At 38.2% G+C, this 13,735-nt stretch overlaps 1 protein-coding gene across 1 annotated transcript in view; it reads right to left on the minus strand.

Moving 5' to 3' along the window:
• Positions 1-3,279: 3,279 nt before the first annotated feature.
• The window catches only part of GIPC2 (GIPC PDZ domain containing family member 2), a 74,013-nt gene continuing 63,557 nt past the window's right edge, over positions 3,280-13,735 (minus strand). Inside the window, exons 4-6 of the mRNA XM_029617521.1 lie at positions 12,835-12,944; positions 10,235-10,316; positions 3,280-4,731 (exon numbers count right to left, since the gene is read on the minus strand). Of these exons, the coding sequence (XP_029473381.1) occupies positions 4,577-4,731; positions 10,235-10,316; positions 12,835-12,944 (347 nt within the window). The 3' untranslated portion in view covers positions 3,280-4,576. The remainder of the gene's footprint in view (positions 4,732-10,234; positions 10,317-12,834; positions 12,945-13,735) is intronic.

The following is a 13,735-nucleotide window of genomic DNA, read 5'->3' on the forward strand; positions in this document are numbered from 1 at the left end:
GTACTTTTATAAAAACTACCCCACAATCTTTAATTATGCCTCGATTTAACTTTTTCATTTCTCCCATTTCCCCCCATTTTCATTTCCCCCATTTCAGATTTTAATTGTATAATTTAATTGTTTAATTATTTTCTGAGATTTTCTCCTTTATTTTTTGCAATTGTAACTCAGTCTATGCAATTTTTCTTACTATAGGTTTAAATTGTACATTCATATTATTATTCATTGCTTCAATTGCCATCCATGTCGACTCAAGCGAAAAAGTTTCTGGTCTTACCAGGGGTGTTAGCACAGGGCTAAGATTCTGCAAATTTTCATCTCTAAGTTCAGAAACTTGCCAAGAAGCCATCTCATCGAGCGCCTGCTTCTCTCCTCCATCAGGTGTTAAACCCTCTGGGCCTGCGGTTCCTGGAAGCGCCATCCTCCTATAGCTGTCTCCAGCTCCGGTTCTCGGTGTCTCCTCCTCACCGGTACAACCCGGATAAACTTCGGGGTGTTCGAGGGTAACTGTCCAACTGGCCGCAGGATTTCCGGGGGCTGTTCTTTCGTCCGGGAGAGAGATAGCAATGAATCAAGCAGGGCGCCGGCTGTATAGTCGTCTCCACGGCGTTCCCGCAGCGACTCCTCACCCGGTGTTACTGCTCCTCTAAGGAGGTGAGCGGCCAACGGCCCCCATATCACTCCAGCAGGAGACTCTAAAATCAGCCTCTCTCTGGCCCTTCTTTTTCGACCAGAGTGGGGCATGAGGAAATTTTTTAGATGCCAAGCAAATCGAAACAGGAGAGAGAAACGTTACACGTCCTTCCTCTAATGCGCCATCTTGGATCTCCTTGTTGTCGGAATACATTTTCCTAAAACAAAATCTCTCTAGTTTTCTCGTGTTGTACAATTTTTGACTAATTAGCAGGACTCCACATAGAAAGCAAATAATTAAAAATACTAAAGTTGATGCGGACCAGGATCAGTGTTTTCTAACCAGGGTTCCATGGCACATGCTGGTGTGCCTTCAGACCTTTTCAGGTGGGCGATGGGAAAAAGTCACCACTGCCTGATGCTCAAGTCCACACCAGCAACTGGAGTCTGCTCTCAGCAACTCAAAGCAATGAGTCACCAGCAGTGGCTCTTAAATATGTAGAAGCTTCTATCTGAGAACGTGTGTAATCACGCACACCTGGAGTGCGGTAATTAATGGCAACATGCAGAACATGGATAGCCAGGTCTCTCTTTGTGTGGTTCACAGGGTGTTCCCTCTCTTCAGCCTCCTTCTTGGTGTCCTTCCAGCCTCTTGTCCCTAGACTGAGTGAGACAGAGAGAGTGTGCACTGAGCACTGGCTGTGACTCATTCTAAGTGTTGGAAGCAGCAGCAGTGGAGAAGTCTGGCAGCCACATGCGGCAGCCATATTAATTAACTCACATTTCCCTAACCCCCCTCACCTTCCCCACACCTCCAATTTTGTCATCTTATAAACATCATTGTTATCCTCCCCTAATGTTGTAAATACTTTTTTCATAATTGTAAATACTATCTTCATAACATTTAAAACTCTCTTATTCTTAATCCATTAAGATAGTTACCCAAGACTATTGTTACAAATACTATTCTTATACCTTCGACTCCTATTTTAGCCATGTCAAATTAATTTAATATCCATGTTATCTAAGCCTGTTACAAATATTTTATTTTATTTGTGTTCCATTGTAAAGCTATGTTTCGCTGATTTAATGTTCCGTGTACACCGATATGATGTTCCCAACGAATGTCTGTATATTAAAAAATGCTAAATAAATAATAATAACTGAGCTGGATGCCCACACCACACAGACTTCTCCCTTCTCCTTACTTGTGCATAGAAGGAACTGGTCCATAGTCATCACTATGTTCATCTCTGACCCCCCCCCCTCCCTTTGTTTTGAAATCTGGAAGGGAGACTGGTGGGGCTTTCAGTGCTTCCCCAGCTCTTCATTTGCCCATATGAGCCCTCTCCATGTCCCCATTACCCACCACCCCCAACCACCAAGAAGGCTGGTGTGCCAACAACATTTTTATTTATATAGGTGTGCCCTGGGTTTGAAAAGTTTGGAAAACACTGCTGTAATTTGTTTTTTCCATTGTGGGGTGCATAAGTATTACTTTTCAGTATTTGCAACTTGTGTGGAAAGTATTTCAATTTGGCCAACTTTTGAATCACTCAAGCTGAGGTGTTTCTTAAACAGTTCAATGCCTTCTACATTTTGCCTTTTCAGACTGGAGAAGTTAATTCTTTTATAATGGGTTAAAAATATAAAATCAAGAAGGTTTATTATTTCAATGCACACAAGTTAGCTATGTACAGATGTTTTCCTCTAGGTATATAGCATTATACAGTTTGAAACATTCTAATCGTTATAATTTATACCTATATATTTACAGATTAGCAACAACCAGACAACATTAATAGCACTAACGTCCTGTTGCCTCTATAAAAAGGATCAGTTCCTTGCAAATAAGAGATCAGAAAAATCACACAGAACTACATTTTATCCAAGAAAATAAATGTAGTTTTAATTCAGACATTGTGCCTTATTTCAAAGTTCCAAATGGTGTAATATTTACATTAATAGCCAGTACAAGTATCAATATTACTCCTTAATTGCTCAGAAAACTTTCCTAGTTTATTACCTGTAGATAAAATGCAAGCCTGCCCCATATTTTTCAATGAACACTTGCCTGGCAGCACCAGGTCATGAGTTCATGCCTGAAACTGATTTTTTTATGTTATAGTAAAAGTCTGCTATAGTGAATATAATTTAACCCACAGATACCATAATGTTTATGTTCATTCCATACATTCAATTTTCAGGATTTCTCTTTAATAATGCTGTAACAATTGATAATTATCATGATTTGTTATTAGTCATTTCTTGCTTAACATTACTTTATGTAACTTTTTTTATTTGAATAAATGCCTCTAAAATTACAGGCATGCTAAGTGCAAATATTCTCTGTTAGTAAAGAATTATCAGTATATTTAACTTTTTCAATGGTCACTCTAATCTGGTCTGTTCTTCCCTATTATCTTTCATCCACTCAGGTTGAGATGGATTTCTCCACTTGGATGGATTGTGAAGATTTGATGACTTTCGGAGTGAGGAAACTCACCCAAAGATGAGATTTGTCAGTGTTCTCTCAACCTAGCTTGATGTTACCCAGGTAGAGAGTCCATCAAGCTAGGTTGAGAGAACATTGCACAAATCTCATCTTTGGGTGAGTTTCCTCACTCCAAAGGTCATCAAATCTTCACAAGAGAGCACTGTTCTGTTCGTACGTCTCACTTTGAATGTCAAAGTGGCCCCTAACCCCTACACTAATACCTAAACCTCACCTCAAGTTACTAGGTGGACCTCCCATAGAGATATAAATACCTAGCTAGCGTAAAGGAATTATGGCTAGGCTTTCTCTCTCTCAGCAATACAGCTTTGCAAACTGTGAGTCCAGCCCACTTGGCCAAAATTCCTACTCCAATATCCTCTCATTTGCATCACACCAAACATTATGGTACTTTTGCATGTGTTAAAGGCATTTTTTTGCATGCGAAAATGGCTTAATGCATGCGAAAACGCCATATAGTACTTTGATAAATGACCCCCTTGGTCAATGCATTTGGCCTATGGATATCCTCAAACAAAAATTAGGGACTCTGTGGGGGAGAGGGGGCAGAACTGAGAATTATGTGCATACTTTGATTTTAAAAAGCATGCATACAAATTAATCTGCACGTTATGCCCTTCAAAGATAAGCAGGTTAGGTTGTGCATGTTATTTCGGATATATTTCAAAGCAAACTTATGCACATAAGTTTGCTTTGAAAATTGGCATAATTTATGTGCTTTGAAATGCTGAAGTTATGCAGGTTGTTATAAAAATTACCTTCCCTAACTCTGTGATAAAAATTATTTGACATTAGCATTTTACAATGTGCAAAAAAGTAAGGAGACCTATTATTTCTGAACTATAGAAAAACAGAAACACGCATAAATATATCACACAGATCTGTACTTTACCTCCATATCAAATAGCCATTCTCATTAAAAATTAGAGACTGGGGAACAGAAGGCAGGGATTTATAAGATATTTGCTTTGGTTTTGTTCCAGTAATGAAACAGCTCCAGGTTTACCCAGATGTCCCAGTAATTTCAAACAGGAAACATGTTGGTGCAAACTTAGAGTAGTATTTGCTCCAGTGCAAAAAAAAAAATCCTAATAAATGTGATTCTCACACCACACCCCATCCTGTAGATCTCTAATCCTTATTTGTTCATTGGTAGGGAACATCAAGTAAAAGATACATCTTTAAAGTGTTGAATACAATTTATACATGAAAATGGTTGAGTTTTATTAGAATACTAAGCATGATTTGGTTTCCTAAAACCTCTACCTAAAAACACAATGCATTTAAAAAAATCAAATCTTCAGTGGAAAAACGTATGTTCCATCAAGGAAGTCACATTGATAATTCACATTTAAAATTTATAATCCTTAATTTGATGTGGATAAAATTTCAACATTGTCAAGCACAGATTTAAAAACGGCCCTCCTCTCACTGAAGTCTTCCCTGTTTTGCATCACCTATGGCTCCCCACACATCAAAGACAAACTCATCCGGGAATGCAAAATCTCCGAGAGCTTCATCGAGTGCCACAGCCAACTCATCTGGATTTTTCTTGTCTCTGCCAGCTTCTACCATGGTCGCAGCTGAAAAAAAACATGATCACAGTTACCATAAAGGAAAATTAACTGGCAGGAAGGTCGTAAGCCCCACTTTCACAATGGATTTCTTGCATTCTTTGGCCGTGCGAAACACTTTTGCAGAAAGGTGTTGGGAACTGGCTATGTTTAAAACCAAGCTCCCCTCCCCCCCCCCCCCCCCATCGGACATGCAATTTACAGGGTAAAAATCAAAATCAAAATCATTCCATCTGGGAGGCAGATTCAGTCATTTGCAGGATATTAATCTCATTCATGCGGGTGCCAGATATCAGAGGCAAAGGTTTGAAGCCGGTTCTTAGAGCTATGTTACCCATAACAGAGCTTTTTCAGTAGCTGGTCCACGGTTATGGAAAAGCTTACCAGACTCGATACACACGGCCTCTGTGTTTAAATTGTTTAAAAAAAAAGCAACTAAGAAAACTTCTCTTCAAACAGGCCTCTCCGAGTTAAATGGGTCCCACTGCTTTTCTCTGCCTTTTGATTTTATTGTTTTTGATATTGTGTATTTGTCCTGTCTGAATATTAGTATGTATGTAATATTTGTAAACCACCGTGAACTACTGAACATAATGTGCGGGGTATAAACGTTTTTAAATAAGTATCTGGCAGAAGAAATACAAAAAGCTTGCAACTTCGTTTGTAAATAGCACATCTTTTGCACTCGGCTTTAGTTTCCTGCAGCTTCAGGAAGGAAAGCATTTCCACAAAAAATAAAATGTTCATGTGTGTGTGCGTCTATGCGAGCAAAGTGAATAAACAAGGTGAACTTGAGCATAGCATCAAAACAGTTTCAATTATTTATTGATTCGCCCTCATATAAGCAAAAGCTAGTTTCCACCACATGAGCTCTTTCATGTGGTATTGTACTCGCTAGTATAATCCACACCATACTCTACACATCAAAAAGCACTACTTTTTAATGGGTTTCTCATTTTTATTTTTGCATGCAGAGTAATCCTTTAAAAATGTTCAAAGTGAACGTAATGTAAATTAAAAAAAGATTGTCATTATAATTTCATCCACAGACTGGGTACATAAAATCTATTTGTCTCGGCATGTTCTGCGGGTTAGCAAGTAATTGAGAGTCCATGCACTTGCGAACCATGATCTCCAAGACTCATTTCGGTGCCATTTATTTTATAAACAGGACTCACACGACCAAATCAACCATAGTTGTACAAAGCTAGTGCAGTCCTTCTTACCCAGGATATATAAAAAGCAACACGCTGGATGTCAAATTAGCACAATTTTTATTTATTTTATTTATTTAAGTTTTTTTATATACCAACAATGGCATGGATGGTACTAATCAAGGAAACCTTTCAGCTAAACAAGGGGAGAAAAAAAAACCTCAAAAAAAATTTTTTTTTTAAATAGGGACGGTAACTTTTGAACAGGCGGGCGGGCGGGCATACGTGTGTGCGCATGTGTGTGCGCGTTCGTCGGCCCGCAGCCAGGGACGTGGTCATTTTGGAACATACGCACGCATATGCGCATACTATAAAATGGACTGCCCACGCACACACGTGCACAATTTTAAGTGGCCGCGTGCTTACGCTCGCAAATGCTGCTTCTTCCATGTAAGTGGGGGGGATTTTAGTAGACGCGCATGCAGACGTCATTTCCAGCTTTTCCAGTTCATTCCTAGTGCGTCCAAGTAAGGGATAGGACTTCCAAACTCCTCTAGTTTAATAGCCTCCCTTTTCCCTGAGCCCTCACCCTTAAAACTCTTACTGATGTGTTAAGTCTTTTTTTTGTTTTGTTTTACAACTTACACACCATCCACAGAAGAAGTAAAAAGGTATGCAGCAGGAGATCCCTAATAATAATAATAATAATAATGAGTATTATTATTATTATTCTCATACTTTAATAATGTGCTTTTCTTCAAAAGGAACCAAAATGTACTAATAAATATTGATGTGCTTTGTAAAATTTTAATAAAATTAAATGAATTTTCATAAATTTTAACTCTGGGACATGATTTGGTATATTGAAACAATATTCATTAGTAAATTTTGGTTCCTTTAAAAAAAAAAAAAAGCAGCACTTATTAAAGTATTAAATATTAAAAGGAAAAGCATATTTGGTTTTCCTGTTAAGGATATACATTTTTAGATTCTTGAAGTATCTTTTCATGAAACTTTTGCTAGCCCTTCTCTGACTACCTCTACTCTATATTTTTTTTTTTGGAGGTATATAGCCTCCAGTACTGGACAATATTCAAGATGAGGTCTCATCAATAACTTATAAATGCATCACCACATCCTTTTTTCTAGTGGCTTCTATGCATCTTATCACACCTCTGGCTCTGGACATTGCTTTTTCATACTCCTTTGCTACTCTGACATCAGATATAATCATCTCAAGATCTCTCCCATTCGGAGCACATCAGTATCTTACTCCATCATCACATGCCATTTCCCTAGATTTCTGTATTGAAAGTGCATGACTCTATACCCTATTTGTATTGAATCTTAGATGCCAAGCACTGGACCTCTCTTCATTCTCTTTCTTAGATCTCTCCTCATTATGTCTACTTTGTTATATATCGAAGTATTATCTGCAAAAAGACAGACCTTTTCTACTAATCCCTATGCAATATCACTTATGAGAATACCGAACAGAACCAGCCCCAGGAATGACCTTTTGATTTAGAAGGGCCATTATGAGTTGTGTAGCCCCACATCTCTTTTGTATAAAGATTGTAAATAGTTTAAATTAATTACCAAGCTAAGGCTTTGGTGTAGGTAAGGAGTAGCCAATTCTGGTCCTCGAGAGGCACAAACAGACTAGGATTTCAGGATATCCACAATGATTATGCATGAGACAGATCTACATACACTGGAGGCAGTCCATGCAAATCTAACTCATGCATATTCATTATGGATAACCTGAAAATCTGTCCTGTTTGTGGCTCTCGAGAACCTGAGTTGGACACCTCTGATAGAGGTCTGATATTCAAAACTGAACTTCATGAGTTCAAATTCAGCTTTGTTAGGTTGAGAGAGAGCCAGAGAGAGATGGTAACTTTTAAACAGGTGCGCGGTACACATCTGCACACATTCGTTGGCCCAAGCCAGGGGGTGCGACCATTTTATAACAAACATGCATATATGCACGCATGTTATACAATAGCCTGACCGCATGCACATGTTCGCGCAATTTTAAGTGGATGTGTGCCTATGCGCGCAAATGCTGCTTCTACAGCATAAGTGGGGGGGGATTTTAAAAGCCACACGCGCCGATGCCATTAGCCTTTTTCCCAGTTTGTTCCCATTTCACCTAGTTAAGGGATAGGACAGCCAAACCCCCCTAGTTTAATAGCCTCCCGCCCCCCCCTGTTAGACTCGACCCTTAAAACCCTGCTGATGTGTCTAGACTTTTTTGTTTTATAACTTATTTATTTATTTATTTATTTATTTGACTATTTTCTATACCGGCTTTCACGACCAGGGGTCGCATCAAACCGGTTTACATTGAACAGTTTGTGCATTAAACATAGAACTGGAACAACTAAACTGGTGCAGGAAATACAGTTACAATGAACAAGGAATTATACAACTGGGGGAGTGGGAAGAAGAAGAAGAAGATAGTATAACAATTAAAAAATACATTTACAAAGGCTTGCATGGCTTTACTTCGGCTATGGAGAACTTGCATGTTCTCCATAGCCGAAGTAAAGTTACACAGCAGTGGACCTCAGCGAGCGCTTGTATGTGTTAAGTATTTATGCGCTAATTTCAATTTGAAATTCAGGAGCGCCCATGCCTCGCCCCGCCACTTTTTTGGAACTTTTCAGTTGTGCACGTAGCGGGCAATAAATCCGCCTGGTGCACACCTGCCTAACTTATGCGCACATCTCCCGGTTTTGGCACGTGCCAGGCTTTTAAAATTCACCTTCTAGTGTTTAGAGCAGCGATTCTCAACTCAGTTTGGTTTTGAGGATATCCACAATGAATATGCATGATATCTGCATTTAATGGAGGCTGTGTATGCAAATCTCTCCCATGCATATTCATTGTGAATATCCTCAAAACCTAACTGGCTGAGTGTGTCCCAAGCACTGGGTTGAGAACTACTGGCTTAGAGTATGGGAAGACCAAGGTTCAAACCCTGCTTCTTCCTTTCACCTTGTGATCTTGGGCATCACTTTCATTCCCATTACTTCAGGTTACCATTTAAATTGTAAGCTCTTTTGAGAAGGCTCTACTTGCATCAGAATGTAAATTGTTATACTTTAGTTTAATAAAACTTGATAACTTTCAATAGTTATCAAAGTGGCTTACAATTATAATAAAATACATAGTCAGCATAAAATCACTTCCTAAGTAACATACAAATAAATCATAAAAATCAAATAATAGAACACTATTATATTAATGATATATGGTTTGGTTAAAAAAGTAACACTCAATTTAAAGCTTGGTTAAAAAGTGTCAGGCCTTTACAAATTTGCAGAATTTCAAATAGTTGGATTCTAGACCAATATTGTAAGAGAAAGCATTCTACAGTAATGGTGCTTGCTAAAAGAAAATTGAACATCTAGTTGACTCAAGCCTGATTTGGAATTACCAGATCTTTTTGAGAAAAAGACCATAGTGTCCTAGTAGGCCAGTAGCAAGATAACAGATTTGAAGGATACTGTGGCTGATCCCTCTGGAGAAGTTTAAAAACCACACAAAGTATTTTGAATTCTATCCAACCTAAAATTGAAAATCAGTGTTTTCCAACACAACAGAAGCATGATCATACATACACAAGTTAAAAACCAATATGTCTGCAGTATTCTGTAACAACTGAAATTGCTTTGTCAGACTAGCTGGTAACCCAAGGTAAATTATCTTTTTGCATCTAGATTATGTCTAGATGATCTAGTGCAATGCCAAGAGCACGCACTAGTGTTCAGAGATCATGTTCTTCAAGGAAAGGTTGCAAGTGACGAATACATCGTAAAAAGAAAAAAATAAATATGAACTACTGATAAAACCCGTTGTGTCATTCACAGTTTAGAGTTAATTTGAACACCTAAGGAAATCACCTTTTCTTTCAAAAACAAATGTCACAGATGTAGGGGTGTTACTCTAATGGATGTTCACAAATGCAGAGATTAAATATGGGTTTCTCACGCTGGTCCTGCTAGGTCTCCAGCATTTGCAAATTAATCTCATGCATATTCATTGTGGATAGCCTATAAACATGATTGGCTCTGGGGTTACCACGACAGGCTTTGGAAGCCCTGGATTACATTAATAAAATATTCTCTGGGTTGAGCCCCAGCTGAAAGTAGTTCTTTAGCAATTGCCTCCTAAGTGGTGGGGAAAAAGAAGAATTCAGAGAGAACAGGTGAGAAGCCTGCCAAATACAAGACGACCAATATTAAAAAGCATTTCTGCTGTTGTTTCTATAGGAAAAGCTCTTTTGAAAGTAGGACTCAACATAACTATTATATAAAATATAACAGCAGAAGAAAATAAATGCATTTTACCTAATTCAATGTCTCTTATTCCCATGTAAGTTTCAAGAAGGTCATCCACTTTTTTAATAGCTTTATCTTCCAATTCTGAGGGCTGAAATTTTATTAAAGAATGATTATATATTTACCATATCTAAATTCTTCATCTGAGAAACAGATAAATAATAATCTCTTCATCTGAGAAACAGATAATAATCTCAATATACATTAGACATCAATTACAATTGTACCAATTGTAGTTGGTTCTGTTTACCAACCAACTACAGCAGTGATGGCGTCCAGTCCTCGAGTGCCTCAAAGAGGCCAGGTTTTCAGCAAATGTATAATGAATATGCATGAGAAAGATTTGCATGCACTGCCTCTATTGCATGCACATTTAGCTCATGCAAATTCATTGTGGATATCCTGAAAACCTGGCCTGTTTGTGGCTCTGGAGGACTGGAGTTTGCCATCACTTTACTACAGCAGGGGTGAGCAAAAACCATCCCACAGGACCTTTGTATTTAGCCCACTCCACATTTAAAAAAAAAATGTCTAGCTTAATTTCTGCTCAGTATACTTTTGTAATATGTAGTGTTTCTTCTAATATAGTGCTTTTTTTCTCCTTTTCACTGGGGGGGCCCTCTACCCCTTACCACCACCCCCCCCCCCCCATCTCCAATCAGAACTACAAGGGTCCCCCATCCACTACTTGACTGGAGCTCATAGGGAGATTTCCTTCCCCTCCCCCGCACTCCCATGCAAGCGACAATTACTAACGTGACTGTGTGGGGGGGAAGGAGGAAAAAAACAAAAAACTTTGCCCATTCTTGAAATATAACCTGATTCTAAAATAGATTATGTCTGTCTAAAAACATATTAATACTTATACAGAAAAAATGGAAAACGTGAAATAAATCATATTTATTAAAATTCCACCATTACACTCAATAGTGACCTACAGTGTGTACTCAATAATACAGTGCACAAAAATTGTTAGACCATCATAATCTTCATCTATAAACCCGGTTCACAATTTAATATATACATACTTTCTAAAAGGGCTACATAAAAGTTGGCACACTCGGGGCCAGGGTTGACCCTCTAGCCACACCATGTATTGTTGGTAAAATACATCACCCAGTTGTATTTTTTATTTTTTTTTACTTTTTTTTTTTTAAATGTACATCAGCAAACTTTTATCACACCAGACGAGAGATTTTTTGGTATTTTGGGATTGGTTTTGGGAGGCCCCAGATTACGTTTGTTTTTTTGAGCTAGTGTGTTTGGTAAAATACATCATTCAAACAAAAATCATTCATTTTATCACATTTGGAAGAAATTAAAAAAACAGAGGTTACCCAAACCTTACTTCAATCTATCGAAAGAGGAACCTTTAGCTTTGGTGCAATTGTGTCACAATCCTAATTTAGTCATTAAATCAGCCGACAAGGGAGGAGCCATGGTCAAATCATATTACATATCTGAAATGCAATGTCAACTATCTCGTGCAGAACATTATAAGGTTTTGCAATCAGATCCTTATTTGTTACTGTGTGATGTCACTGAACTTATTGAAAAACAAGGATTCCTTACCACTAGAGAAGTTAAATATCTAGTGGTGAAAGGTCCTCGGGTTTCAGTAATTTATGGACTACCCAAAATACATAAGTCCATCATGTCCCCCCACCACCCCATGCCAACCCATAGTGTCAGCAAACAGTTTGGTTTTAGAACCATTAGCTGAATTTACTGATTTTTATTTTGAGACCATCCGTGAGGACTAATGGCCTTAAACTAATTTTTCTGCTTTCTTAATTTTTTCACTTATAAAAGGGAAGCCCTGATCATATCATGTAAACCATTTACATTTTGCTTATGCATTTATGCCCATACTGGCAGCTCATATTTCCACTCTTGAGGGTGCTGCCACTAAAGGCAGCAGACCATCTTAATCCACAAGAGCAATTCTGAAAACTGAATATTCCACGAATTATGGAGACCTCTAGAACTTCAAGCAATAGTGCCAACTATGTGCTTGGCGCAAACTGGTGAAATAACTTCAAAATTTGAACAACATGTTACACAAACATCTGCATGGATGGACAATGTCCCCATCTTAAAATGCCCTTCTTTTCATGCCAGTGCTACTAAAACTAGGCAGTTGGTCGGCAAAACCAGGAAAATTGTTTTCTTCACATGGCATAGCCTGCCAAGAGCTCTGTAGGACTACATACCCTGGATAAAAATAGTCTCTGTCACATTTTCTTCTACCATTTGATTGAACAGAAGAGCAGGAGAACTGATCTTGCTTTCTTTTTTACATTGTGTGTTCTTCAACAATATGATCAACTGGAATGGTCACACATAAAAGCAAAGATGCTTGGTTTCCCCAGTGGGAACTAGAGTATGTGTGAAATATACAGGATAAATCGAGCAGTTCAAGTCATCTAGTTATTTGGAAAGCAAGTGCCAAAATGCTACATTATTGTTGCCCAACTTAAGCACCTGAGTTGCCAAGAGTTTCAGTTCAATGTAAGCCGGTATGATGTGCCTCACGAATGTCGGCAAAGAAAGGTCTATCTATAAATAAATAAATAGGTCTCAGGAACACAAGCATTAAAGAAACATACTATTTGTTCCACAGTGGCAGGGCCTTTCGATCGCAATCGCAGGGTTTCTCTTCCAGAAGAAATTTTACCATCTGCTAATTTTCCACCTTTTGATCTTGGCTCAATCATTTCTATAAAGAAAATACAGCAAATAAATAAATAAATACCAATCACATTTAATTATTTTGATTATTAAAATGAAAGACTACAGATGATTACTGGGAGATAGATATTCAATAGAAAATAGCTAAGTTATTTATCTGGCTAGCTTATATGGGATATTCAACAGCTACTAACGTAGCTGGATAAGGAGCACCAGCCTGATCCGCCCACTGCCCGCCTACTAGATATCCAAGTATGTTAGCTAGATAACCACCACTTAACTGGATAAGTCACCTATCTATCATAGCTGGATATTCAGCAGCTGCCACTTAGCCAGATAAATTGCTACTTACGCGGCTAAGTAATGCTGAATATTGGGCACATAGTAACTTGGAGATCAATATTCAAAGGGTTTGTCACATCTCTCAGTTATTTTGATTTACCTATACTAGGCCTCCTCTTCCTTACCTTTTGTGGTCACATCCTGGATACTTCAAGCAGTATTAACTAGATTCCTCAAAATACCAACCTAATTGGCCCCATGACTTCCTCTTCTAGATCTGTGGCTAGGTCTCTTTTTCATTTCTTTCCTCATGTATTTTAATTCTTGAATGTTTAAATACTTTTTCGTATGACCCCCACCCCATCTTTTAAATTCTCCTCTCCCTCCTCGGCTATTTGTGTTTTACACATACTTTCCTTACATACGTCAGAATGGTATCACCATGGAGTCAAGATTAGGATCAGCAGAGCAGATCTAGGATTTATTCCGATTAATGATGGTGGGAGCATCAATGTGTTTGCAAAAAACTTTAAGCAT

Source organism: Rhinatrema bivittatum, chromosome 10 (genome assembly GCF_901001135.1).
Source record: "Rhinatrema bivittatum chromosome 10, aRhiBiv1.1, whole genome shotgun sequence".
Lineage (NCBI taxonomy): Eukaryota > Metazoa > Chordata > Amphibia > Gymnophiona > Rhinatrematidae > Rhinatrema > Rhinatrema bivittatum.